Source organism: Lepus europaeus, chromosome 23 (assembly GCF_033115175.1).
Source record: "Lepus europaeus isolate LE1 chromosome 23, mLepTim1.pri, whole genome shotgun sequence".
In the NCBI taxonomy this organism is placed as follows: domain Eukaryota; kingdom Metazoa; phylum Chordata; class Mammalia; order Lagomorpha; family Leporidae; genus Lepus; species Lepus europaeus.
This window is the reverse complement of record NC_084849.1, coordinates 13,181,765-13,207,135: the sequence shown is the minus strand read 5'-3', so window position 1 is coordinate 13,207,135 and position 25,371 is coordinate 13,181,765. Positions and strand designations below refer to the sequence as shown.

The 25,371-nt window shown below is 53.5% G+C and overlaps 1 protein-coding gene and 1 pseudogene across 1 annotated transcript in view; both read left to right on the top strand.

The window, feature by feature from the left end:
* NOS1 (nitric oxide synthase 1) overlaps positions 1-25,371 on the top strand; it is an 83,691-nt gene that overhangs the window by 37,072 nt on the left and 21,248 nt on the right. The window contains exons 8-18 of the mRNA XM_062182845.1: positions 2,612-2,751; positions 3,598-3,772; positions 8,268-8,369; positions 10,440-10,634; positions 11,039-11,124; positions 13,663-13,807; positions 14,726-14,830; positions 16,106-16,164; positions 17,055-17,156; positions 19,169-19,285; positions 23,997-24,171. Of these exons, the coding sequence (XP_062038829.1) occupies positions 2,612-2,751; positions 3,598-3,772; positions 8,268-8,369; positions 10,440-10,634; positions 11,039-11,124; positions 13,663-13,807; positions 14,726-14,830; positions 16,106-16,164; positions 17,055-17,156; positions 19,169-19,285; positions 23,997-24,171 (1,401 nt within the window). The remainder of the gene's footprint in view (positions 1-2,611; positions 2,752-3,597; positions 3,773-8,267; positions 8,370-10,439; positions 10,635-11,038; positions 11,125-13,662; positions 13,808-14,725; positions 14,831-16,105; positions 16,165-17,054; positions 17,157-19,168; positions 19,286-23,996; positions 24,172-25,371) is intronic.
* On the top strand, positions 25,108-25,189 carry LOC133752364 (U2 spliceosomal RNA; annotated as a pseudogene).

Here is a 25,371-nt window from a genome sequence, read left to right as displayed (position 1 = left end):
TGGGTGGCAGGGACTCAAACATTTGAACCATCACCTGCTGCCTCCCATGGTGTGCATTAGCAGGAAGCTGGAATTGGAAGCAATGCCAGCACTTGAACCCAGGCACTCTGATATAGGATGCGGGCATCCCAAGTGGTGTCCCAACCTTTGCACCAAACGCCTGCCGTCCCCAATGGTCTTTATGCACGTACGCTTCCTGTTCAGTGTTTCCATCCAAGCGAGAGCAGCTGGTGGCATTCTATTTGTCCTCCTCCAGACCCCCTGTCCCATTTGGTTGCCACCTCCCTTGTCTTTCTGGAATCTATACAGCTGGGCATTTGGTCATTTTCCTCTCGTGACCTCACACAACCATTTTGATGGGAACTATTGTCCTATTTCACAGACGGATAGACTGAGTCTCATTGAGGCCAAGTGAGTAAAGGAAAAGCTAGAACTGCAGCTTAAATCTCCTGCCTCCCACCAAAAGGAAAGGAGCTGATATGTGGGAGCCGGGTCTGGCATGCTGGCATCCTTTCTGAGTTGAGCCCTATGTCAGGCGCGTATCCTGCGTTCGTCCCCTTATTTCTACAATGATTCAGCCACCCAACCATTCTTTGAGTTCCCATGGCACCAAGCACCACCACCATTGCTGGTGGCCCAAGTCAATTCAAAAAGCCTCCAGGAGAGTGAGCACTCCCCCCACCCCCAATCCAGCTTCCTTCCAGGTGGCCGTGTGGACAGGCAGTACAGGTAAGACATGGTAGCGTGTTTGCATTGTCACTACCTCTTGTTTGTCACCCAGCCCAGCCCCCGGGGACTGTGTCTTTGTTCTTTCCTTGAACCCCATCTCCAAGACGGAGCTGGCAAGGCTAAGAGTTGCCCCACCCCCTCGTGGCTGCTGGCTTCATTTGCCTATGGCTTCTCTTATTAAAATAGCATTGTCATGAGGAGGGGGGCTGTAACCAGGGCGACCAGGAGTCAGCACCTGTGCAGTTCCAGCCTCCGCCAGATTCCCTGCTCCACTTGGCTGAGCGCTAACTCTGTACTTGGCCGACCTTGTCTCGTGGATACCGAGTCCTGAACGCCGCAGCCTCTCTGCCCGTTCTGTCTGCAGACAGCATGCGTCCCCTCAGCACAGCCTCAGTAACCACCCCAAACCTGACCGCAGAATTACGCCATCAGATACCCTCAACCCAGCACGGCCCAAGGGGCAGCCACTGGCGGCACGCGGCTTTGAACAACTTCCGCTGTGGCTTGTCCAAACAGAGATGAGTCAGAAATGAAATATACACACCAGATCGCTTACAGATTGATTTATCTGTTTGAAAGGCAAAGTTACAGACCGGGAGAGACAGAGACAGAGAGAGATCTTCCACCTGGTGGTTCACTCCCCAAATGGCTGCAATGGCCAGAGCTGGGCCAATCCGTAGCCAGGAGCCTGGAACTTCTTCCAGATCTCTCACATGGGTGCAGGGGCCCAAGCACTTGGGCCATCTTCCCCTGCTTTCCCAGGCACGCATTTGCAGGGAGCTGGACAGGAAGTGGAGCAGCTGGGACTCGAATGCTCACATGGGATGCCCGCGTTGCAGGCAGTGGCTTTACCCTCTATACCACAATGCCAGCCCCCAGGTCTCTTAAGATGGAGCATGAGAAAACTCGTGGGAAAACTCTCATTGATAACTGTGATATTGATTACCTGTTGAAATGATGATGTGTACGCATCCCCTAATGACCGGAACATGTTCTGAGAAATGTGTCGTTAGGTGATACTGTCATCATGCAAGCGTAATACTGTGCATTTACCCAGGCTAAGATGGCTGCGCTATCAACAGGTGACATGATTTTATGGGACTGCCATTGTATATACAGTCTATCATTGAACAAAATGTTGTTAAGTGGTACCTAACCATTTACCATACTTATTAATAAATTAATGGATTTATTGGATTAGTAAAGCAGTATAGATTTAATCTTAGCCTTAAATATATTCATATTAATGATTTATCAATCTATCAAAATTAATTGATATCAATGTTTAGTGTATCAAATTATCTTTTTGATATGTTTATTGGATAGTAAGTATTTGCATATTTAATTTTATGTCCTATATTTCATCAGAATATATTGTTAGCAGTACTTTAACACATTATTCATGATTTAGCATCAGTATAAAGCATATTGTTGAGTTGTAAATATATCATTTGAGTCCGTTATTAAAATTGGCTTTACTTGCTGGTTTTCTGTGACCGTCGCCACTAGAAAACTGTCATTGCTTAAGCAGCTTGCGTTTCACCCCGTTGAGCAGCTGCTCTCGCGAATGCGTTTCACGCAGAGAAATGCTGTGGGCACGCTTGGTACCCCGCAACCTGCGCCGCGCTGTGGGAGCGAGCAGACCGCACATGCGCAGCAGCCAGATTCCGCTGCGTGGGAGCGCCCGGGCCCTGAGAACGCAGGAGCGCTCGCTTGACCTGGAGCCCACCGGGGTTTGCGTGGTTACACGGCGAGGTCCGGGAGAGCCTCGTACAGGAGTGACCACTGGGGGCCTGCGTTTGGCTGTCTGCCGCCGCCGCGCCCACGTGGCCGGGCACTCGGAGGGCCTAGGCTCGATGGGGCGACCCTTGCTGTGTTGCAGATCTGCATACAGCAGGGCTGGAAGCCCCCGAGGAGCCGCTTCGATGTCCTGCCGCTGCTGCTCCAAGCCAACGGCAATGACCCTGAGCTCTTCCAGATCCCGCCGGAACTGGTGCTGGAAGTGCCCATCAGGCACCCCAAGTAAGAGAGGGGCCGACGGGCGTGAGTGGGGTGGGGGTGCCAGTGCCCCTCCCTGTCCATCCCCACACCTCCCGGCTCTCTGTCCAGCCCAGACAGAGCTGAAGGGGGCTCCGGCTCCTGTCCTCAGTGGCTCGGGCCCCAGTGGTCTCTCATGAGAATCACTGAGACCCCCTGAGCAGCCTGGGGTCCCCATGTGCTGAGTCAGACCCTCCCTCTCGCCACTGCCGAGCAGTCACTAAGAACCTGCCCTGATCCAGCCCTCGGGGCTACAAACATGAAGCATCTAAGTTATAGAGAGGCAGAGAGAGAGAGAGAGGTCTTCCATCCTTTGGTTCACTCTCCAAGTGGCCTCAACAGCCAGAGCTGAGCTGATCCGAAGCCAGGAGCCAGGAGCTTCTTCCTGGTCTCCCACATGGGTGCAGGGACCCAAGCACTTGGGCCATCTCCTACTGCTTTTCCAAGCCATAGCAGAGAGCTGGATTGGAAGAGGAGCAGCCGGGACTGGGCACTGCAGGCAGCAACTTTATCCCCTTCACCATCACTCAGACCCATTGATGTTCATTTAAAACTCCTCAGGGCAGGGCGGGGTCAAGTTCTAAAGGAATCTGTAGGTGGGAAGGCACTGCACCGGCTGCAGCCAGCAATGCAGGGAAATGCAAGGGAGGCCCTCGACTCAGGGACTCCTTTAAAAGCTCAGTCATAATGAGATCTGCAGACAGGGCCTAGGAATCAGGTTCTGACATAGTCCCGTCAGTCCCCAAGTCCCCTGACCAAGAAGGTCTCGCCCCCGTGTCTGCCCAGGAGACACCTGCCCCGTGGTGAGCCGGGCTGTGTTGCACCCCTCAGGTTCGAGTGGTTCAAGGACCTGGGACTGAAGTGGTACGGCCTCCCGGCTGTGTCCAACATGCTCCTGGAGATTGGCGGCCTGGAGTTCAGCGCCTGTCCCTTCAGCGGCTGGTACATGGGCACGGAGATCGGCGTCCGCGACTACTGCGACAACTCCCGCTACAACATCCTGGAGGTAAGGCGCCTCCCCGGTCCCCGCAGGGGAAGCACACCGCAGAGGGCACGGCTCAGTAGTCGCAAGCTTCAGAGCTCGGGGACTGGAAGGGCTTCGAACAGAACCACAGTCCTGGGGAAGCTTCTGGAAGCTCCTTAGACACCCATGTCTGTAGCAAGACACACAGCACACACCTGTGCTCACCCTGTCAACACACCTTGCATGCAAACTCGGACGTTCCTGGTGTCCACAGATGCTCAGGTCCCTTGGGGCATAGTATTGGCATTGAACCTGCACACATCCTCCCATACCTGGAGTCTCTAGTTTATGAAAACAACATAGTATATATATATATAACTATACATGGTTTCCAGTTTTTTGCAGCACAATAAGCTTATGTTTTAATTCTATTTTCCCACAAACTTTCTGAAGTCCCCTCATAACTCGGAATCATCTCGCGGTGACTTACAACGCCTGACCCAGTGCCAGTGCTAATAGTTGTTACGTTGTGTTGGTTGGGGAATAAGGACAGGATAAGTCGTCGGGATGTATTCAGCAGGGATGCAGTACTTTTGCGAATATTTCTGTTCTGTGATTGGTTGAATCTACAGGTAGGGGAATCACAGTTATAGAAGTGGATGTAGATGGTATCATGCGAGTGTGCATTTTTTTTTTTTTTAGGATCTATTTATTTACTTGACAGGCAGAGTGACACAGAGAGAGAAATCTTCCATGCACTGGTTTACTGCATTACAACAGCTGGGGCTGGACCAGGCCAAAGCCAGGAGCCTGGAACTCCATCCAGGTCTCCCTCCCAGGGGGCAGGGACCCAGTACATCTGCTGCCTTCCCCCATGCATCAGGATCAGAGTGGAGCAGCCAGGACCGCAGCTAGCACTCTGACATGGGATGCCAACATCAGAGGCACCGGCTTAGCCCACTGCACCACAGCTCCAGCCCCTGCGGTGTGCATTTTCTGGGGGTGGTCTTCATTCATGATAATGTCTCAGATTCTTCCACCTCACTCGTGTAGCAGTGGTTGGGGTGCAGAGGGCCACTGGGTTCTCACGTAACCCTTACCGTAACCCTGAGGAACGGTAACCCCCCCCCCCTTTGCAAATGAAGAAACTGAAGTCTTTCAGGGAGAGAAAGTGACAAATTCAAGGTCACACAGGAGAGCCCCTCTGGCTTTTCTCCTTGGGTGGCCGGTGGGGCTGGGGGAGGGTCTGATCCCCTCCAGGGCGGAGTCATCCTTAGCTACTAAACAGCCCCGGACGGATGGAGTGTCCATCAGCATTGCTCTGTCCTCCTAGGCACCCCGCAGCCTGCTGCTGTCAGCCTTGCTTCTAAGGGCCTGGACAGAGAAGGGGCTGGCATTGTGGCGTAGCAGGTTAAGCCACCGCCTGCCACGCTGGTTCGGGTCCCCGCTACTCTGCTCCCAATCCAGCTCCCTGCTAATGTGCCTGGAAAAGCAGCGGAAGGTGACCCAAGTGCTTGGGCCCCTGCCACCCACATGGGAGACCCAGATGGAGCGCCTGGCTCCTGGCTTCAACCTGACCCAGCTCTGACTGTTGCAGCCATTTGGGGCATGAACCAACAGATGGAAGATCTCTTTCTCTCTGTGTCTCTCCCTCTCTCTCCGTAGCTCTGCCTTTCAAATAAATTAATTAAAAAAAAAAAAAAAAGAAGAAGCAGAAGTTAAGTGCTGGACCTGCTTCATATGGTAAATAAGGCTGAATCTAGATCAGAACTCACAGCCACGTACCGGGTCCACTGGTGTCTCCCCAAGAAAGCAGATGGTGACATCCTCAGTGTTGCTGTGCCTTGGAGTTACCCAGAGATGTTTGGGGTACCCAGGTCCTACTCTCCCAGATTCTTTTTTAAAAAGATTTATATATATTTTTTGAAAGGCAGAGTTATAGAGAGGCAGAGGTAGAGAGAGAGAGAGTGAAAGAGAGAGCAAGCTTCCATCCTCTGGTTCACTCCCCAAATGGCTACAATGGCCAGAGCTGGGCTGATCTGAATCCAGGAGCCAGAAGCTTCACCCACGTGGGTGCAGGGGCCCAAGCACTTGGGCCATTTGCTAGTATTTTCCCAGGCCAGAGCAGAGAGACCAACTGAAAGTGGAACAGCCAGCTCTTGAACTGGTGCCTATATGGGGTGCGGTGCCGGCTCCACCCACTACACCACAGCGCCAGCCCTTCCCCCAGATTCTGACATCACTGACCTGGGGTAGGGCCTGCACATCAGCATTCTTCAAAAAGTCCTAGAAGATTCCACTGGGCGGCCAGCAATCTGGGTTCTGGCGGGAAGAGGAAAAGAGATTTCCACCTGTTTGCATAGCTGTGGCCAGAGCTGCTTTGGGATTTGTAAAATCGTGTGTGTTTTTTTTTTTCCCCTTGCAATTAATTTCTATTCTTTTAACTGAACTCGTGCAGCTAAATGACAATAGCAGCGTCAGGGGCTGTACACAGTTTCCTCTTTGCTAAGAGAACTCAGGTTTCCTGTGGATTTCTGTAAAGCAGTGGCACGTTGCTCAGCTTCTGCCTACGTGTCACAAATAAAGACCGCACGCAGAAGCCGGCCCGGCAGCCTCGGAGAGCGAATTAAGAAGTCCGCTTTCTGATCGCGACTCAGAGTTCAGTGGCACAGAGCAGTCAGCGGGTGACTTGACGGAGACTCTCTCTCCCACCCCAGCCGTGCTCTCTCAGCCGCCTGTGTGTATAAAGGTTGACAGCTGGGACAAGGATGCCACTTACCCAAGCCTGAAAAGTGGCTACGTTCGGGGCCCGTAATGAGACCCGGGCTGCCATCAGTGACTAGAATTGACAGAGAAAGTAAAAAAAGCAAGGCTTTAATTAAGGAATTTGCTACAGGGTCCTCCCCCGTCCTGACATCGGCGCCTGCATCTGTGTTCGCTGGATCATCAGTGCCGTGCGATGTTTTGGCCAAGTGTTTGGCCAAAGGTGTCAGCTGGTAGGGGAGCGATTCCCGAGCCCTGGCTGCCAGGCAGCTCCCTGGGCTCCAGCTGCAAAGCCTACTGGCTCCGTGGGCCTCGGGCAAGTGCAGGCACCTCTCTCTGGGCTTCAGTCTGCCCATCTGCCAGATGGAGTCCTCTGGGTCCCCCCCTCCCTGAGCTCAGGGCACCCCTAGTCTGCATTCCAAGTAAGACCCACTCTGGGGGCGGCGTGGGATGGGTGGGGAGCTTTTGACAGCTGATGATGTCACACCTAGACGACTTCAGTAATAAAAATGCTCCAGGGGGCCGGCACCGTGGCTTAACAGGCTAATCCTCCGCCTTGCAGCGCCGGCACACTGGGTTCTAGTCCCGGTAGGGGCGCCGGATTCTATCCCAGTTGCCCCTCTTCCAGGCCAGCTCTCTGCTATGGCCCTGGAAGGCAGTGGAGGATGGCCCAAGTCCTTGGGCCCTGCACCCGCATGGGAGACCAGGAGAAGCACCTGGCTCCTGGCTTCGGATCAGCATGATGCCCTGGCCGCAGCGGCCATTGGAGGGTGAACCAACGGCAAAAGGGAAGACCTTTCTCTCTGTCTCTCTCTCTCACTATCCACTCTGCCTGTAAAAAAAAAAAAAAAAAAAAAAAAAAAAAAAAAAAAAAAAGCTCCAGGGATGCCTGGAGTAAAATCCCCCCAGCCTCCTCCACCCTCCGGTGTTGCCTGCCTCCCCCGCCAGCTCCCCTGAATTGCCCGCTCTGAACACAGGGCACTTCTTGCTGTCTCTCGGCCGGCACAAACCTGGTTCTAGCACAGGGCCTTTGCACTGGCTCTTCTCTCTGCCCGCAGCCGCAGCCGCCCCGCTGCCTCTCATCACTTAGGCCCCGCCCTGTGCGCCTTCTTTGCAGCTGGCCACTCTGGCTGGGGTCATCCACTCCCTCCAGTTCCCCGGTCTTCTATTCCCAGGGATTGCCACTTATCCCAGTGTTAACTCTCTCCCTTCCACCCGAATGAAGGCTGAATAAGTAAAAAGCCAGCCAAGTCTCTCTAGTTTCCTGCTGCCTGTGGGGTCTCGATTTAGAAAAACAATAGTAATTCTTTTGCCGGGAGGCCGTTTGGTTGGGATGTCACTTCAGGTACCCACACTGCCTATCAGCGTGCCTGGGTTCCAGCCGCAGCCTCACGTCCTGCTGTGTCTGCCTGCCAATGTGGACACTGGGAGGTAGCAGTGACAGCTCAAGTTCAGGAGTTCCTGCCCCACCCACTAGGGAGATTCAGATTGCATTCCGGGCTCGGGCTTCAGCCTGGCCCAGCAGTGGCTGTTATGGGCATTTGTGGAATAAACCAGCAGATGGGAAAAGTCATTCTCTTTTTCTCCCTCTCCCTCTCCCTCTCCCTCTCCCTCCCCCTCCCTCTCAAGCCAATTTTTTAAAGTATTTTGAGGAAGTCAATCCACCCGTGACCTGAGTTGATTAGTTAGGAACCTGGTGAATGATGCCCACCATGCCCCGCTTTGCTCTGCAATCCAGAGGCCCCCAGCACACTGTGTTTCCCTCCCCTTTCAGGAAGTGGCCAAGAAGATGAACTTGGACATGAGGAAGACGTCCTCCCTGTGGAAGGACCAGGCGCTGGTGGAGATCAACATTGCCGTTCTCTACAGCTTCCAGGTAGCACCAGGGCTGAGGCTCCCAGGAACTGCCTCTGGGGGCGTCTGCCCACAGCAGGGGCTGCTCCCCGTCCTGAGTCCAGTGTGGGAGGGACTGCCTGATGGGGGCAGGAATGGGTGGTGGGGGTGGGGCTTGTTGCTTGAGGGCCATCGGAATTGAGATGACAGGCACCCCTGTGTTCTAGGCACCCAGTCACATGCCAGTGACAAAATCGCTGTCACTGTCAGAAACATGCAGAGCCCCGATGGCAGCTGCTTGGTGGTTGACGGCTGGAAATGTTATCTTCTAAGCCTTGCCTTCAGAGGGCGAAAGGGGGCGCTGTTAAACACCATGCTGGGTGCGGCTGGTTAGAACCACTGTTTGGCGAACCCACATCCCAGATCAGAGCTCCTGGGTCCCGGACCTGGCTCTGCTCCCAACCCCAGTTTCCTGTGAATGCACACCCTGGGAGGCAGCAGGTGACGACTCCAGCACTGGGGTCCCTGCCACCCACGTGGGAGACCCTGAGGAAGTTCCTGGCTCCTGGCCCCAGCCGTTGCAGCCATTTGGAGGTCCAGCAGTGAATGGATTATCTGTTTCCTTTTCTCTGCCTCTCCCTCTTTCAAATCAAATAAATATTTTACTGTAGAAGAAAGAAAGAACAATTGTGCTGGCATAAATCAGGATTCTCCTGGACCTAGAGATGGAGGCCACTCTCTAGACTGCAGCCCAGCTCTGTCCCCTGCGGGCCTCCTGCCTGGGCAGCTGGACACCACAGGTGCCCAGGAAAGGCACACGCAGGTTATGTGAGACTGTGGATAGCCCATGGGTCCCCATGCCCGGTGCAGGGAGCGTGACTGCCCTGAAGATGTCACAGGGAAGAGCCAAGTGGGGGATGGGACGCCTCCCTCTCTCTCAGCTACCGGCACAGAGGCAGTGGAGTTTCCAGGCTCATGGATGTGCTTGGGCGTGGCTTGAGGGAAACTGAAGCCAGCGACGTCAGGGATACGAGGGAGACAAGTGATTACAAAGGGAAAGTGCAGCGGGATGGGTGCTGTGACACAGAGGGCTGAGCGGCTGCCTGCCATGCCGGGGGCCTGTACCAGAGCACCAGTTACTCCGAGCCCCTTGCTAATGCACCTGGGTAGGCAGCAGCCGATGGCCCAAGGGCTTGGGTCCCTGCCACACAGGTGGGGAACCTGGATGGGGTTCTTGGCTCCCGGCTTCAGCCTGGCCTAGACCTGGCTGTTGCAGCCATTTGGAGAGTGAACCAGCAGAGGGAGGATCTGGGTGGGTCTCCTTCTCTGTTACTCTGCCTTTCAAATTAATAATTAATTTTTTTAAAGTGTAAGAATGGGAAAAAGGTTTGTGGGTAGAGAGGGAAGATGTTGCTGAGACAATGTGCAGATCCACATCTGCCAACCACAGCACGCCCTGGACACGATTCGCTGCATTTACTGTATTTTTTAAAGATTTTCATAGATCTGGGAGACAGAGAGAGGGAGACAGAGTTCCCGTCAGCTAGTTTATTCCCCAAATGCCCGGACCGGCCCATTTTCGGCCAGGTCTGGAGCTAGAAGCCAGATCCACAATCCAGGTCTCTCAGCAGTGTCGGGGAGCCAATGACTTGAGCCGTCACGCCCGTCTCCCAGAGTCTGCAATTAGCAGGAAGCTGAGTCAGGTGCCAGAGCCGGGATTCAAACCCAGGCCCTCCCATGCAGGATGTGGGTGTGTCAACCACAAGGCTAGATGCCTGCTCTGCTTGTTTTAGTCAGCTCACCTTGATCATCTAAATTTGTGTTTTAAGGGAGAGCCAGTATTGACTGGCATAAAGAGAAGGTGATTATAATGTTAAATAAACAAACAAGGAAAACAAAGCAGAGTTATTGGGGGGGGGGGAGGAGAGGGGAGGGGGAGGGGAGGGGGAGAGGGAGGAGAAGAATTGGCAGGAAAGGCGATAAAGCACCAAATAGAGATGCTGTCCCGGGAGAGAATCAAAGCTTCACTTCGCTTTCCAAAGACCATCTTGGGGCCCCTCCGTGGGGAAGGCTGCTCTTCCTCCCTGACCCCTCGTCCCTTCTCCTCCCCCAGAGCGACAAGGTGACCATCGTGGACCACCACTCTGCCACTGAGTCCTTCATTAAGCACATGGAGAATGAGTACCGCTGTCGGGGGGGCTGCCCCGCCGACTGGGTGTGGATCGTGCCCCCCATGTCGGGCAGTATCACCCCTGTCTTCCACCAGGAGATGCTCAACTACCGGCTCACCCCCTGCTTCGAATACCAGGTCCCGCCCCCTCCGGCCCCCTCTGCATGCTTAGCCTTCTGCTTCCTTCCCGTGTGGGTGTTACACTCAAGAGGGCATCTCCATCCGGCCCGTGAGCCTCCCGTGACAAGTGGCTGCCGTATTGGACAGCACAGGCGTAGCTACAAGACCAGCACCCGAGAAATGAGTAGTCAGAGGCCACGAGTAGGGAATAGGAGAGGCACTGGAGGCTGAGTGGGAGGGGGGCACAGAAGCAGGAGTAGCCACTGAGCGCAAGGCACCTGTGCTGTGGTTGCCCCTGGCCGAATCCATCCCGTGGAGGCTGAGGTTTGGGCCATCCTGAGCTTCAGCCAAAGGAGCCATTCCCTCCCTGCGCTGACCACATTCCCTCCCTGTGCTGACCACAGTGCTCTTTCTCTTCCCAGCCCGATCCTTGGAACACCCACGTCTGGAAAGGCACCAATGGGACCCCCACGAAGCGGCGCGCCATCGGCTTCAAGAAACTGGCAGAGTGAGGCTACGGCAAGGGGGATGGGTGGGTGGGGTGCCATGGGTGGGGTGTCCACAAGCTCGAGAGCCCGGACAAAGGGACTGCTGGCTTCTCGGGTGAACGATGGCTCCGTTTCCTCCAACACCTTTGTGCCTTCGTGGCCTCTGGGTGTGGGAGGTGAATGTTGCCACCGCGTCGTCTTCTCAGCCTCACTTCCTTTGCCTAGTGCCAGAAATGCCGCAGGTCCTGGAGGCAGTGTGAGATCCTCTGCTGATTGGTGATGCTAAGGCCCTGGCTTGTAGCATTGGCCAATTTCCATGGTGTAAATATTCGTACCATGGTGGTTTCTGAGCTGCCAACAGGGAGTCTTGAACCCAGAGCCGGGGAAGCTGTGATGTTGGCTCCAGTCCCGATTTCACACACCCCGTTCTCCATTCATTCTGCTGACTAATGACTGCCAAGTGCCTTCTGTCTGCCAGGCACTGCGCTGAGCTCCACACATGTCATAGCAAAGCCTGAGAAATAGGGCCCCTGCCCTCAGGAAGCTCACAGCTACTGGTGTGCCAAAGAATTACACAAAGACAGTCGACATTACAGCCGTGGCAGGTGCATCAGGGGCAGGCTCATGGTGCCATGAGATAGACGTGGACTCGATACGGGTCCTTCGGGGCAGCTGAAGAGACAGCCAAGCCGAAGAATGAAACGGAGAAGTCATCAGTGAGCAAAGAGGAGAGGAAGTAGGGTTATGGCCCAAGGCTGCCCAGGAGAGATTGTTCTGAAGAATACTTGGCCAGCTGCCCAGCGGCATGGGTCCAGCTAAGGCTGTTTAATGGGGCTGTCAGCCTTCTGCCCAGAGAGAGGCCCCTGCGCCCGGAGCAGAGACCTGTGCAGCTGGCTTTGTGGCACAGACCTTGGTGTGGCCTGAGCACCGCTCTTCAGCCCCCCCTCGAGTCTAGAACTCTCTCTGTTTGACATCTACAACAGAGGCCTTGACACAAGACACTGGTGGGCCCGCCAGGGGCTCACACCTAGCTCCTGGCTCCATGAAAGGGGCCATGGGATCTCTCTCCCTCCCTCCAAGACTCGCATCCCCTCTGCCAGAATCTCCCCTCCCCCACCCCCCGCCAGCCGAGCCAACACGCAGCAGCAGCCATGCCTTCTCCAACAGGAAGAGTTGGCGTACTCTCTGGGAGGGAACCTTTGTCTCTGTTCAGTCCCTGGGAGAAGAAAGAAAAAGACATCGAAAGCATTCACTGCACTGAGTTGGGGTGGAGACAATGGGAGTTAATTATAGATGCCTTTTCATGCTCGGATCATTTCAAGGGAATCCTCCAGGCACCTTTGATTCCTCTCCCCCTTAGCTTAGTGTCTTCCTGCAGCGTGGGTGGCTTGTAAAGTGGTGACTCTCCTGGCAGTCACCCCCAGGTCGGGCAGAAGGAGCGATTTGTCTGCGCTGAGATTCCTAGAGAGAGGAGGGGCAATCGCTCATGAGCTGAACCCAGGGTTTCCCAACCTCTGGCCTCTGTCCAACGCCACCTCCTCGTCCCCAACCCACGAGAGGTGAAGGAAGGAGCCTTGCTGTGGGCTTCTCTGGTTAGCTGGAAAGAGGCTTGGCTTGACATTCAGCCCCTGCCCCAGGGCTTCAGGGCGAGCATCTTGGAACACCCACTGCTTCTCTTGGTAGATTTTTATTCAGTGCCAACAGGTGCCAGGCTCTGCACAAGACCCTGGATGTACAGTGCCCAAAAGAGCAGACCTGCCCTACCCTTGTGGATCTCTACCTCCCAATATCCCTTCTAACTCAGTATCTGTTGACTTATTGGGAATTCGCTTCTGTCTGTCTATTTCTCTCTCTCACACACACACACACGCTAGAATATAAGCTACCCGACAGCTGCTCATCCAAGAAAAAGTTCCCTGTGTTTCTCAGCTACTCTAACAGTGCCGGGAACATAGTTAGGCCTGGACAAGTACTGATGAGTGAGTGAACAAGGGAATGGGTGCGGGAGCAAATTTCAAGGCAATCCTTGGCACGCCAAGGGGCTCGAGACCAAGATAAACCCATCAAAGTACGGACTGATGCAACTAACCAAAACACTGTGTTAATTTTATGTGTTTATCTAACATTTGAGAGGCAGAGGGATAGAGAGGTCACGCCCATCCCCTGGTTTACTCCCCCCAAAGGCATACAGTGGCCAGGGCTGGGTCAGGCGGAAGCTGGGAGCAGGGAACTCAATCCAGGTCTTCCATGTGAGTGACAGGGACCCAAGTGCTTGAGCCGTCCCTGCTGCCTGTCAGGGTGTGCATTCGCAGGAAGCTGGAACCAGGAACACTACATAGGACTTGAACCCTGGCCCTCCAACGTGAGACACAGTGTCTTAACCAGCGTCTTTAGCATGAAGCTAAACACCTGCTCCTGACAAGCCATTCTAACGCATGGTCCCCCTCCCCTGCCCCCGTGCTGTTTCATAGGTTGTGGTTCTTGCCCAAAGGTTCCAACTTGGCATCTTCTTGACCTTGCCCAATTCCCATCTTTTCCTCTCTATCTTATCCCCCCAGAGCCGTGAAGTTCTCAGCCAAGCTGATGGGGCAGGCGATGGCCAAGAGGGTCAAAGCGACAATCCTCTATGCCACTGAGACGGGCAAATCGCAAGCCTATGCCAAAACCCTGTGTGAGATCTTCAAGCACGCCTTTGATGCCAAGGTGGGTAGAAAGGGGGCGGGGCGTAAGAGAAGAGAGAGAGAAGTCAACAGGGAAGAATTTGGCCTTGACATTGAATGACAGCACACCTTAAGATGCCCATTAGCACACATGCAATGTTTGCCTCGCTCTCGGGGGACTGTGATGCCCCCTGCCCATGAACCCTGAGTGCATCCCCAAGATGAAATCCCAGTCTCTAGAGCAAAATACTGCAGCTTTATGAGAAACCATTGTAAGGTCCGTTTGGGAAGCTGTGCATTACTTGCAGTTCAGTGGGTTTCCTAGCTGCTGCAGGACTTCTCAGAGCCTTTAGGTACGAGCAAGTATTATAATCTCCAAAGGCAAAAAGAACAGAGTGTGTTTTTCAGACATGAATGACCCTGGATCATTTACTTTCATGGAGCATTTCTGAAGAGTGGGCTGCCCTAGACCCTTTCCGCTTGGAGAAATGTAGCTCAAGGGTGCTAAGACACAGGGCAACAATCTCTCCATGAAGCAGGTGTCTCGGGTCTTCCGTACTGCTAGGGGTGGGGCATCCAGCTAGGTCCAGGCTGGTCATTCCTAGCCTAAGTGAGCTCAGGAATGAGCCAAGATCAGGGGGTTCCAAAGAGCCCCGGGGCCTCAATCAAGATCTGCCAACAAACGGCCAAGCCCTGGACCACTGCCCCCAACAGCGTGTGGTCCTTCAGGCCACAGTGACCCTGGTAAGGCCTCCTGCTATCAAATACAAGTGTTAGCTTGAGCCCATTGGAACAGTGGCAGCCAAGAACTGAGGGTGCTCCTCCCGAGGGAGATGCCTTGACATGACTCACCTGTCCCTTTCTCTCTTCTTTCCCACTCACTTTCTTCTACCTCCTCTCCCTCCTCCTCCTCATCTTCCTCTCTCTCCCCTCCTCCACGCCTGTGCACTCACCCACCCAGGTGATGTCCATGGAAGAATATGACATTGTGCACCTGGAACACGAAACTCTGGTCCTGGTGGTGACCAGCACCTTTGGCAATGGAGACCCCCCTGAGAACGGAGAGGTGAGAGGAGCTTCCACCCATCCTAGCATGTGGCTCCATCAGCAGGGAGAAAGAGGGGTGCAGCTGAGGCCCTTCCTCTGCACCTGCTGTTGGGTGACAAACCCCTCCCCAAGTCTCAAAGCCAGTGACTTCAGTTTGGGTCCAACTTAGGCACAGATTGGACATTCCCAAGTCCTCAGTCTGCTAGCATCCACTGGTTAGTCCGACCCTGATGAGAATATTGTCACCTAAGTGTACTCCATGTTTGGAATAGATCCCCCAATCAGGAGCTGCGTGTCCCCAGCTCCACGTGACAGAAGTCGCGACAGTATGTCTTTAATACATTTTTGTTTATTTTGAGAAAGAGAGAGAAGCAGGGGGCCAGCGCTGAGGCATAGCGGGTAAAGCCTCCGCCTGCAGTGCCCGTATCCCATATGGGCACCAGTTCGTGTCCCAGCTGCTCCTCTTCCGATCCAGCTCTCTTCTATGGCCTGGGAAAGCAATGGAAGATGACCCAAGTCCCTGGGCCCCTGCACCCGCGTGGGAGACCCAGAGGAAGCCCCTGGCTCCTGGCTTAAGATTGCCCAGTTCTGGCTGTTGCAGCCAATTGGGGAGTGAACCAGCGGATGGAAGACCTCTCTCTCTCTCTCTCTCTCTCTCTCTCTCTCTCTCTCTCTCTCTTTGCTTCTCCTCTCTCTGTGTAACTCTGACTTTCAAGTAAATATGTAAATCTAAGAGAGAGAGAGAGAGAGAGAGAGAGAGAGAGAGGCAGAGAGGCAGAGAACACCCATCCACTGGCTCACTCCCCAGACACCCACAACAGCTAGGGCTGGGCTGAGCTAAAGCCAGGAACTCGATCAAGAGTCTCCCACGTGGCCAGCAGAGACCTGGACACTTGAGCCATCGCTGGAGCAGGAAGATGGAGTCAGGAGCCAAGCCAGGACTCAAAGCCAAGCTTTCTGATCTGGGGTACAGGCTTCTCCACCAGCATCCTGACCACTGTACCAAATGCCCACTGGGACACTGTATTTGTCACAGGAAGGCCGTCCAGGGCAGTTGTGCATTTAGGTGGAGGAGCCACGCCTGCATTCCTTCAGTCAGCTGACCCTTCGCTGCACCTGCAGCCCGAGCTCTGCGGTCTAGCCCAAGCCCCTGAGCGTCCCTGGCATCACCCCCCACCCCCGCCAGCCATCAGCTCCTCTTTTACCACCCACGACCCCAGCCCCCCAATGCCCAGCCCTGGTCCACATTCAGCAATGCAGGCTTCACATTGTGCCCATCTGTTTTGGCTTCCAGAAATTCGGCTGCGCTTTGATGGAAATGAGGCACCCCAACTCTCTGCAGGAGGAGAGGAAGTAAGTAGTGGCCCCTCCAGGGTCCCATGACACCCCTGGGGGCTGCTGAGAATGGGCTCACTCGGAGGTCTCCTTGGAATTCCACGTGGTGGGTGGGGCCTCAAGTCCACATGTGACTGATTTCAGCTGATGGGTGTCTGGGCGCCACCAGGCTGATGCCTTGGTTCACGTCACAGCCTTGCACCTAGATTCCTTTTTCTGTCAAGTTAGAGATTAGAATCCCTACCTTCGCTTTCTGATGGGTAACGGCCAAGCAAAAATCTGGAAGGAGAAGTCCTGGGAGATGTTAAAAGCGCCGTGTAAATATCGGTTCTCTTTCTCCCTCCCACCCCCTGGGAAACCCACACTCCAAAGTCAGTGCAAGCAAGCTGTGTCCCTAGAAGCTGCCTGTCTGGAGCTCTTGGGGACTTGCAGCTCCTGTGGAGGGGGCGTTGGAAAGATGGGGCAGGTGTCTCGGAGGGCGGACCCTTGGTCAGAACGTGTTCTGGGTGGAATTGTATCAGGCACAGTGCTGGGTTCCTATAATCAGGAATACCCTTGAAACTGCCTTGCCCTCGCCATGAGGTCAGAACGACCGGTGCGCGCTCACAGAGCCTCCCTGTGGTGACGCCAGCGCCGTGTCCCCTGCAGCGCCAGGCAGATCTGGTGCCTTACAGAGGGCACCGAACGCCGCAGCTGACTGAGCTGTGCAGAACTTCACTCCTGGCGTTCTCTGTACGGAGCACGTGTTGCCAGACTCACATATCTGCCGCCCAGGAGACGGAAGGTCCCGGAAGCCAACTCCAACACCTGAGTCCTCACTCTCCCCGCCCTGTCCTGGGTGGCCTCCCAGGAGGCCCCCGCCCCCCTCCTCCAGGGAGAGATAGGGTACCATCCACTCTCCCCTCTAGGTACCCGGAACCCTTGCGTTTCTTTCCCCGTAAAGGGCCTTCCCTCCCCCATGGTGACACTGAAGTCCACGGTCTGGCTGCAGCCCGTGACAGCCAGCGCAGGTAGAGTGTGCGTGTGGGCATGTGTGTGTCAGTGTGGATGCACGTGTCTCTGTGTGTGCACATGTATGCACGTGTGAGCACGCATGCCCAGTGCCTGAGCACCCTAGACCACACCCAGACCTCAAGGAGACCAGAGTTCTAACCCAGGCAGCACCACTAACCCGCTAAGCAGCCTTGATCAAGTTGCTTGACCTCCGTGGGCCTCAGTCTTTCCCATCTACCAAGTGGGGAGAAGGTTTCTATGCCTTGCCCACCACTGGGGACTGGGCTGTTGCAAGGATCCAGAGATAAGAACAAAGAGGAAGGCATTTGGAAAAACCTCCGGGCTCATACGAATGCACGTGGTTATTTTTACCCCACACCCATCAGCCGTCCCTCCCACACGAACGGCGCAGCCGCCCCCGATACGTTGCATCGCTTATTTGGAGAAGTGACTCAATGTGAGACTATTTTGGGGCAGCAAATACACTTCCATATATTTAGAACTATCCTGATGCCGGAGCAAAAACTTTGAAGAACATCCAGTTTGGAAACCCTGCTGCCAACAGGCACAATGTTGTTTTTTTCCTTTTTCGTTTTCCTTTTGCGCTCAACTGTGTGTGGGAGGGGGAGGGGTTTGTCTTGAGTCTGGGTTTTAATTTGGGGGGCCTGCATTTTGGGGGTCTTTGCTCGTCTGCTCTGTCTTAGGATTTTTTTGGTTGCTGTTTTTGCTTTGTCTTATTCTTGACTTGTCTGATTCAAAATTTACCAGTTTGAGAGGACAACTGAGAGGCCTGGTTACCTTCTTCTTGGTCTCAAGGCCAAGGTTTGAGTCCCAGGGACAGCTCTCTGGCCCTTCAGACTAATGTAATAAAAATGTAATCTCTTTTGTGTGTCAGGGCTCAGCAGTTTTCATGTTTACTTGATATGTGAACTGCGACCGGCCCCTGAAATACCTAAGGGACTGTTCTCTGGGAGGGGAGTGCTGAAGGGGCTAGCCCAGCACAGCCCAGTAGAGCTTTCTACAGTGATGTTAAATGTGGCTTATCCGTGCTGTCCACACTTGGCTACTGAGTACAGTGTGGCTGGTGCAAGTGAGAAACCAAGTTTGTTTGTTTTTTTTTTTTTTTGTTTTTTTTTTTTTTTTTTGACAGGCAGAGTGGACAGTGAGAGAGAGACAAAGAGAAAGGTCTTCCTTTGCCGTTGGTTCACCCTCCAATGGCCACCGCGGCTGGCGTGCTGTGGCCGGCGCACTGCGCTGATCCGATGTCAGGAGCCAGGTGCTTATCCTGGTCTCCCATAGGGTGCAGGGCCCAAGCACTTGGGCCATCCTCCACTGCACTCCCGGGCCACAGCAGAGAGCTGGCCTGGAAGAGGGGCAACCAGGACAGGATCGATGCCCCGACCGGGACTAGAACCCGGTGTGCCGGCGCCACAAGGCGGAGGATTAGCCTAGTGAGCCGCGGCGCCGGCTAGGAACCGAGTTTTTCACTGCACTTAATCACATGCACCTCTCACCAAACAGCCACATGTAGCCAACAGCTACCACACTGCACAACATGGGTCTAGTCTTCACTACCTAAAGTTAGGTCTAGGAACAGGTGGCGTTGGCATCTCCTGGGAGCTTGTTAAAAATGAAGATTATCAGGCCCACCCCATGTTAACAAGATCCCGGGGTGATTCTTGGGCACATTATTATTTGGGAGACAGGAAGGACTGGTCAGTTGGTAGTTAGGGGTGGTCAGTTTGAATCCAGCCTTCTTACTGGTTTAACCATTTTAACCATCTGCATCTCAAATGTCCTAAGGCAAACGTGGCTAGACACCTTGTGCAGGCAGAGTGAAGTTCAGATGCACAGATCCCACTGTGATGGGTGTGGAAACGTAGACACAGCCAGAGGAGTGTAATGGTTTGACTCTACACACCGGAGAAGGTCTCAGGACCAGAGCGAGTGACTTGAAGATCCATCAGTGGTGTTGCCCTGAAGGGAGGGCTCCAAGCCAGAGCTCACAGACTCCCCTTTGTCTTGGCAGGAGCTACAAGGTTCGCTTCAACAGCGTCTCCTCCTACTCGGACTCCCGTAAGTCATCAGGCGATGGGCCCGACGTCAGAGACCACTTTGAGAGCGCTGGACCGCTGGCCAACGTGAGGTGAGCAAGGGTCTTAGGGGCCCAAGAAGGCTAAGGCTCTTGGAGGGCTGGGCCTGGTTGCAAGATGGGATTTTCGTTGTCATGGTGGGGAGGGGATCTACCTTACATGCCCACCCATCCCCACTAAAACCGGCTACATCCTGGCTGTCCCCAGGTGGCTGGCCCCACCACCCACTGAAGCACACTATCTCATATGCCCATTTTCCATACCCGAGTTCTCTTTCTGTACACACTCCCCCAGAACCCCACACCCAAGGTTCACCCATCATTTGTGCTGAAGGATATTAATCTCTGGACGTTGCTCAATGAACGACCCTTCCTAAGAGATGCATTTTACAATTGATAGAAGCTTCTAGAAACAGTCTGCCATGGCCCAGTGGTTCTCAATCCTGTCTGCACATCAAAAGCACCTGGGGATGTTTACAACATACCAATGTGACAGCCAAGGCCACTTCCAGAAATTCTGAGGTGATTGATCCAGAACTGAGCCCACCCATGTCTTTCTTTTTCTTTTTTCCTGTAATTCTCTGCAATTGACTCTAACATGCAGTCTAACTTGAAAAATACTGGCCTAACCCCATATTTTCCAATGTATGGTCCAATGTATCATATAGTATATGATAATTTTAGGTGGCCCATGAACAAGGATTTTGTGCTTCAAAAGTTACATGTTCAGTTTGATTTGGGAAGAAATTAAGCGAGGCTGTCAGAGTGACATTGGCCATCATGAGACTGATGTAGGCAGAGCCTTCAGGCCCGGCCACGAATCCCTCAGCCCTTCCCTAACCTGCTCAGAGCGATGGGTAGCAGATGGTGATCACAGGGCTCCTTGATACTGAAGCGCCAGGCCCATCCATGCATTGCAATAGACATTGTTTTTCAAAGCATAACTGAGCAAAAAGTGCAGAAAGTTCCCGTAGCCCCCGGCCTCAATGCATGCACAGCCCACCGTCAATGTCACTGTGATCCCTTTGTCACAAATGCCAAGCCTGCTTTGACCTTGACACCTTGTGGTCTCCAGAGCCTGGTGTTGGCATCAGGGTTCACACTTCACGTTGGACGCGCTGTGGGTTTTGCATTTTCTACCTCAACACAGAAGCATAGGTCCTGGGCTCGGGCAGATTTCAATTTCCCCTTATTAAGTCGATCACAGCAGGGGGTGGCAGCATATTGCCTGCTGGCCACTGCATATGTTGTACAACCCATGAGCTAAGGGTGATTTTTTTTAACAGATGAACTTTTTTTTTTTTTTTTTGACAGGCAGAGTGGACAGTGAGAGAGAGACAGAGAGAAAGGTCTTCCTTTGCCATTGGTTCACCCTCCAATGGCCGCTGTGGCTGGCACGCTATGGCCGGCGCACCACGCTGATCCGATGGCAGGAGCCAGGTGCTTATCCTGGTCTCCCATGGGGTGCAGGGCCCAAGCACTTGGGCCATCCTCCACTGCCTTCCCGGGCCACAGCAGAGGGCTGGCCTGGAAGAGGGGCAACCAGGACACAATCCGGCTCCCCAACCGGGACTAGAACCCGGTGTGCCGGCGCCACAAGGCAGAGGATTAGCCTATTGAGCTGCGGCACTGGCCAACAGATGAACTTTTGTAATTAATTGGATGGTAGAAAACATCCCAATTGAACCCCAATTAGCTGTATGACAAAATTGTAGTCAATTCTTTTATTATGACTTCAATTTTGTCAATAAAAATGTGCAAGAATTTGTTTTCTCTCCTGTTATTTAAGTACCCCCTAATAATTTTGATTCTGCTTCATGGCCTACTAGCCTAAAAATATTTGTTATCTAGTCTTAAAGAATTATTTATTCACTTGAGAAGTAGAGTTACGGACAGAGACAGGGAGAGGCAGAGAGAAAGGTCTTCCACCCACTGGTTCACTCCTCAAATGGCTGCAATGGCCAGAGCTGAGCCAATCCAAAGCCAGGAGCTAGGAGCTTCTTCAAGGTCTCCCATACAGGTGCAGGGGCCCAAGCACTTGGGCCATCTTCCACTGCTTTTGCAGGCCATTAACAGAGGGCTGGATTGGAAAGGGAGCAGCCAGGACTTGAACCAACACCCACATGGGATGTCGGCACTGCAGGCGGAGGCTTAACCTACTATGCCACAGTGCCAGTCCCCTAAAAATTTTTTAAAATTCAAAAAAAGCCACAAGTATGGTGACACGCATGATGAAGAGGCTCCTTTGGATGGCATCTTTGATTTTAGCCAATCTCAAACTTAAATAGATTTCTGCCCAATAAATCAATTCTCATCATTTAAAAAAAAAAAAAAAAAAAAAACAAGACCTTGCCAGCTCCCAAGTGCAGAGGCTTAAAATGGGAATTTTGAAACCATAAAATGAAGATTGTCACGGAACTGGGATGCTGACAGGAGATTCTATAAACCTGGTGGCTTAGAAAGCTCAGAAACACAGTGTGCTCACGCACCTGCAGGCTGAGAAGCCCCAGTTCAAGGCAGAGGTGGTGTCTGGGAGGACTCTGCCCTATGCGCAGCTGTCGCCTCCTCACTGTGTCCTCACAGGGCCACAGGGAAGACCCCTGGTCTCTCCAGCCCCCGGTCTGGGCACCAAGCCCGTTCCTGCCAGAGGCCCCACCCACTGGTGCCCTCTCAGCGGGAGTAGCTTTGGATCAACACAGACATCTAAACCTTGGCATTGGGCTTGGGGAGCTAATGAGGAGCGATTAAAGGCATTCAACCCCATAAATGAGGAATGAGCGACGTCCGGCAGACATCACGGCGTCCTGACCACAAGGCGTGCCCACCGCTAGAACTTCCCATGTCTCGTTGGGCTGACACCAAGGTGGACGACTTGGGGCAGGGGTGCAAGGCAAGGTAGACCCAGGCGGTGAGCATCTCGCCACACCACCTTGGAAGGAAAGCATGAGGTATCTAGATCACGGAGGTCATGGGTTAAGGAGTGGCAGCAGGGAGAACGCTGCGGAATCCAACACGCTTTATGGAGGAGGCTGTGGAATCCGAGGGAGAGGAGGGTGAAATGGGACAGCACGCCTATGGACTGGGAGGAGTGGCTGTCAGCCTGTTAGCTGTCGCTGGATCTGAGCTCCCTGGACCCATCTCCAGTTCATCTTCCAACGATGGAGGTTCCCTCCCCAACTTCCTCTTCCCCCACCTCCCTCCCCTGTCTCACTCTGTTGCCATCTTGTTCCATCATCCTACAAAAGGGGTTGACAGGGGTGGGCGTTTGGTGCGGCAGCTCGGATGCCAGGGGGAATACCGGTGTCCCACTTCAGGGGCCCCGGGCTGCAGTCCTGCCGCTGCTCCCCACTCCACTTTCCTGCTGATGCTCTCCTGGGAGGCAGTGACGATGGCTCAAGCACTTACATTTCTGCTCTCCACGTGGGATTAGTTCCTGGCTCCTGGCTTTGGCTTGGACCAGCCCTAGCTCTTGTGGGCATTTAGGGAGTGAATCAACAGATGGAAGATTCTCCCTCTCCCTCTCCCTCTCCCTCTCCCTCTCCCTCCCCCTCCCCCCTCCCCCTCCCCCTCCCCCTCCCTCTCTCCTTCCCAAGTGCAAGTCCAAATGCATAATTTAAAGAGAGAGAGAGAGATCCAAGGGCAGGGCCCGGCCCCGTCTGGAGTGACTCCATAGCTCTCCTCGGCTTGTCCGAGGTGTCCGCCTCCAGCAGGACACTCGGATCCCGAAGGAAGCAGGAACCTGGTGCTCCAGTCCCTGTGAGGTCTAGAGCTTCAGCCAGGACCAAGTCCCGGATGTATATCACAAAGTGTCTGTATGTCTGTGGACTAGCACGAGGCCGCCCCAGGCCCAGCCCTCCACGGCGTCCCCACCCCGGACTGGAGAAGGGTCTCAGTAGCGGAACCCTGGTTCAGGCACCACCATTTTCTCGGCCTTGCCATTGCAGAGAGTGTGAAGCAAATTAATTCTCGCAGAGACTGCAAGGGATGGAGCCAACCTGGTGGGACCTCTTTTAACCTCTTTTAGAAGGTCTCGTTTACACACCAACGTCTGATGCGTTCATGACAAGTCCTTGTCTGGCCTGTTCACCAACACAGGTCCCCAACGATCCCCTTGTTAGAGCTCTTGTTATCTTTGTACTTAAAGCTAAACTAGTTATGTCACTCGTAGGATTCACACCTTCGGAAAACATAGACTAACTTCTCCCGTTAGTCCAGCTTAGGAATAGGCAGTACTTCCAGGAAATTGCTGTTCCCGGCTCATCTTTAGGATGCTTTGGGGTTTTCTCCTATGCCTTGCGTAGACCAAAGGAGGGGAGGAGAGGACGCCTGGGCTCTCGGGCTCACAGGTGAATGTCCACGAGTGGGGTGTGGGGCACCTGACCACCATGTCTGTTTGTCAGCGAACACAGACTGGGTAGAAGAAATTTATTTTTTTTGTGGTTCCAGAAGCTAAAAGCCCAAGATCAAGGTGCCAATAAGGTTGGTTTCTGGTGAGCCCTCTCCTCCTGGCTGGCAGCAGCTGCATTCCCATTGTGCAAAGAGACAAGACAGAGAGAGACAGAGAGATTGTGTTGGGGCCTTACGCTTATAATGGCATTTAACCTTAATTACCTCTTAAAGGCCCCATCTCCAAACCTAGTTACATGGGGATTAGTACTCCAACGTGTGAATTTTGGGGGGACACAGTTGAGCCCCTAACACCAAACACTCCCGCCCCTATCAACCCGAAGTCCTCCAGCGTGGACTTCTTGTTTGTCCTTGGCAGGTTCTCCGTGTTCGGCCTGGGCTCACGGGCGTACCCTCACTTCTGCGCCTTCGGTCATGCCGTGGACACCCTCCTGGAAGAGCTGGGAGGGGAGAGGATCCTGAAGATGAGAGAAGGAGACGAGCTCTGTGGGCAGGAAGAGGCCTTCAGGACCTGGGCCAAGAAGGTCTTCAAGGTAATCTGACCTCATGAACCCGGGGCCAGGTGTCCCTCAGCGCTTAGGGACGTGGCCTAAACCACTAAGGAAGAGAAAGCACTTGAGAGAACTCCTGCTATCCGTCCCAGCTCGGGTGAGGCTGGGTGGCCTGTACACGTGCGTGCGCACATACACATGCACACACACATGTACACACACATGCACATGCATGTACACACGCACGCACACACACACGCTTTCCACTCCCAATCCAGCATGGTGCATTGTGGGCAAGGAGCTGGTCCTAGAGCCTTGGAAGCTCAGGACTCGGAAGACTGTCTCCCGCTTCACGTTGGGTAGACAAGCACCCAAGAAATGGAGTCGCAGCCAGGCCAAGGGGCCATGCCTCATTGAACCAGAGCTCAAATCTGCCCAGATCATCTGCTGGGACGAGCTTGTCCCTCCTGGGCCCCACGTCGCTCACCAGCACGGTAGTCACTGGCCACACGTGGCCATTTAGATGTCAACCTAAATGACTTTAAATCAATGAGTGGCTAAATAAAATGTGGGATAGCCATACGTTGGGACATCTTTTGGCCACAGGAGGGGATGAAGTACCCATAAGTGGCACACCACGGGTGAACCTTGAACGCAGGATGCTAAGTGGAAGAAGCCAGTTGCAAAAAGACTGCATGCCAATTTGCATATCTTTTCTTGGCCAATAGAACTAAAGTCCCATCAAATTTGTGCTTTTCAAGACCCAACCTGTCGTTGGCTATTTCTCTAGGATTATTTTATTTCTGGTTCTCTGCTCTGGTACTTACACTTGCGTGCCTCCAGCTGCACTTAGTTTTGCTAATGCACGTATTTTACGCTAAACATGTCCTCCTCTGCATCCCTTTGTTGCATTCTCTATATTTTGATATGTTGCATTTTTAATTTCATTAAATGAAAACATTTTCTCATTTGCATTGCATTGCTTCTCGGCCTTGTGGCTAAGATCAAGTGTAGTATCTAGTTTGCATTGCCAAAAAAAAAAAAAAAAAAGGCAACATATCATAGGATACCGTTCCTGTGCAATTCCAGAATAAGAAAATCCACACGGATGGAAGATGGGGGCTGAGGGGACTGGAAATGACCGCTAATGGCTATGGAGTTTTCTTTTGGGGTGACAAGAATGTTCTGGAACTAGATAGACAAGATGATTGCCTAATATTGTGAATGTTCTAAATGCCACTG